This window comes from Solanum verrucosum, unplaced genomic scaffold, assembly GCF_900185275.1.
Source record: "Solanum verrucosum unplaced genomic scaffold, falcon-dt-bn FXZP01000252.1, whole genome shotgun sequence".
In the NCBI taxonomy this organism is placed as follows: Eukaryota; Viridiplantae; Streptophyta; class Magnoliopsida; order Solanales; family Solanaceae; genus Solanum; species Solanum verrucosum.
In genome coordinates, this window is record NW_026019988.1 from 569,292 (window position 1) to 571,890 (window position 2,599).

Here is a 2,599-nt window from a genome sequence, read left to right on the forward strand (position 1 = left end):
TATATTTAATTAGCCCGAAAGTATAACTAGTTAGGAGTACATTTAAACTATTTCCTATAGTAGAGGGGTATATTTGGCCCTTTGCCGTACTTTAATTCTTGCTAATTTACTTTCATCAGTTAATTTTTGAATTGTTCTAGAGTAATTTCTCATATTTATTCTACATATATTAAACTAAAATCTTCTTCAAATATGCTTTATAAGTTGAAGGTACCCTTTCACCTCCCAACACGAAGGAAAGTAAAAAGAAGGAAAAAAATACTTTTTTTTTATCTTTTATTTCTTAATCAAATGTCTAATAATTTAATCTTAAATGTCTTTATTATATATTATATATATTTTTTATTAATGCAGTAGAAAGTCACAGAGTCTAATTTATTATAATTATTATCAATAAATTATCGTAATTGCTTTTGTTTTATTTCTCAATAATTTTTCATGTGCCTAAAAATTTAATCTTAAATGTCTTATAATTATTATCAATAAATTACCTTAATTGCTTTACTTTGTGGGTATGAGATTGTAATATTTTTTTCCTTTATTTTTTTTTTGCTGCATGTGTCTTATGGAGAGATTCTTTAAGCTAACAAACACATAGTTTATTCATAATCTCTTTCTTTGTTTTATTTGTTAGTAGTATTTATAAAAAGAATATATTTTCTTAATAGAAACATGTCTTTTAGCTAATATGAATAGATTAAAATATATTAAAGGGCTATTTTCGTGATAGAACCATGAACGTAAGCTAACATGAAGGGAGTTTATATTCCCTTTAACATAAAATTGATAAGTAATTACACAAACTATAAATATAATTTTTTTTATTAAAGATCATCTGTACTTTTTGAATATATCTACTTTCCTTAGAATTAAGTCTTAGGTAATGGAAAATTAGATTTATAAAATATAAAAATAATAATTAAATGGATTAAAACGTAAAATCTAATATTGATGCCCTACCCAATTAATTATCTGTGATTGAGTTTTTGCTTTCTTACCGACTATCATAAACTATCAATCCGTAGTCATGCCGCCAGTCCCATTGCCGGAGCACGAAGAATCGGATGACGACGAATCGCCGTCGCCGCCATTGCCGGAGGCTTTGGTAACATTCGGAGGTGGCAACAAATTTGTTTACTCGGATGACGAGGAATTGGATTCGCTGAAACAAAAGGTGAATGAAGAAGATGCTGAATCCAGCGAGTCCGAAGATAATTCTTCAGAATGTGATACGCCGGAACGGGATACGGAGAAACTATGGTATCGCCCTTACTCTCGTGGTGATACAGTCGTTGATAAAGCTTGCTGGATAAGGTATTTTGAACAAATCCATGACAGTGAGGTACCGATTTCTCCCTCTTCTCTACTATACTATTATACTATCTATTATTGTTTAGGGTTAGTCCAATTATGATAATTATCATCGGATATACGGATGCTCTTTTAATGCGATAAAATTATTGCTATCGCAAAAACAGCAATAGATAGCCCTCTTAAAATTGCAAAGAGTTTCTGATAACTCTAGTATTTTAATTTTTGTTGTGTGGATGTCTAGCATCATATGATTTGAATTCGGAGAGTCCTGAAGATTGGATTTCGAAATTTCCTCTTCTGTTCCTGTGATTATTAAGATTGAGCTGATTATCGACTCTTAATAGCGACTTATGTTTGTCTCTAATAGGGATTTGACATCAAAGATTATCCTGGTTCGGCTCCAATGAGTTCCATGTTTCCCATGCAAGGCTATTTACAACATCCTGAATTTATGGAAAAGATGAAGGATTTCGCTAGACGGGCAATTGAGCACTACAATGAAAAAATGGTATGCTCTAGTCACATTGTCTTTCTAGTTTTCATCTATAGAAAGCTGATTGTGTTTTCTTTTAGGGCACTTCATATGTGGTTAATGAGATTCTCAAGGTTAATGGACATAGCATCAAACACTTCATGTACTATATTACCCTTTCAGTCAAGAATGGCGAGAACGAATATTTTCAAGTTAAGGTGGTGGATCGCCTTCATCTATATAACTCTTTGGATTTCCCAATCGTTAGGCCAAGGGTAATGAGAGATATACATTGCTTTTTACTTTATATTGATTAATGACTAAGTTTCAGCATTTGCAAGTTACTAACTCTCTTCTACTTTTATGTAGGCGAAGGGAGGTTTGGACATATAGTAGATGTGAAGTCTCTACATTCGTGTTGGCTCGGGTTCAAGCTTTAGCTTTACATTGATAGCTCTTGTCATGTTGGACATTATTACTAGTAAATTAGGAATTGAAAGTGGGTCATCTATACTAGTGTTGCGTAAAAAGGAGAAAAAACAATTGTGACCTTTTGGAAAGATTGTTCGTTTAAGTTCAAGACAATATATAATTGTGTGCTGTTTTATTAATTTATATTCTATTGTTTTGGATGAAGCTTTGTATTCCTTGCATTGACTTGTTCTTGAGACGAGACATGCACATGCGTGGTTTGTTGCCATTGCAAACATGGCTCACAGAAGCTGATGCAGTAGGTAGTCAAGTAGTGGTTATATGTAATCAGATTCTAACCGCAATGCATGCATGTGTCCTTTTTCTTTCTTAATTAACATG

General features: G+C 32.2%; 1 protein-coding gene across 1 annotated transcript; it reads left to right on the top strand.

The window, feature by feature from the left end:
• Window positions 1-1,687: 1,687 nt before the first annotated feature.
• On the top strand, window positions 1,688-2,275 carry LOC125818635 (uncharacterized). The gene is made up of 3 exons (XM_049498144.1): window positions 1,688-1,822; window positions 1,888-2,061; window positions 2,156-2,275. The coding sequence occupies exons 1-3, from the start codon at window positions 1,718-1,720 to the stop codon at window positions 2,177-2,179; spliced, it is 303 nt and encodes a 100-aa protein (XP_049354101.1). The 5' UTR covers window positions 1,688-1,717; the 3' UTR covers window positions 2,180-2,275.
• The last annotated feature ends 324 nt before the right edge of the window (window positions 2,276-2,599 follow it).

Coding starts and splice junctions, on each gene's coding strand:
- LOC125818635 (XM_049498144.1), top strand. CDS start 1,718: ATGAGTTCCATGTTTCCCATGCAAGGCTATTTACAACATCCTGAATTT. Junction 1,823..1,887: donor AGCACTACAATGAAAAAATG/GTATGCTCTAGT, acceptor GTTTTCTTTTAG/GGCACTTCATATGTGGTTAA. Junction 2,062..2,155: donor TCCCAATCGTTAGGCCAAGG/GTAATGAGAGAT, acceptor ACTTTTATGTAG/GCGAAGGGAGGTTTGGACAT.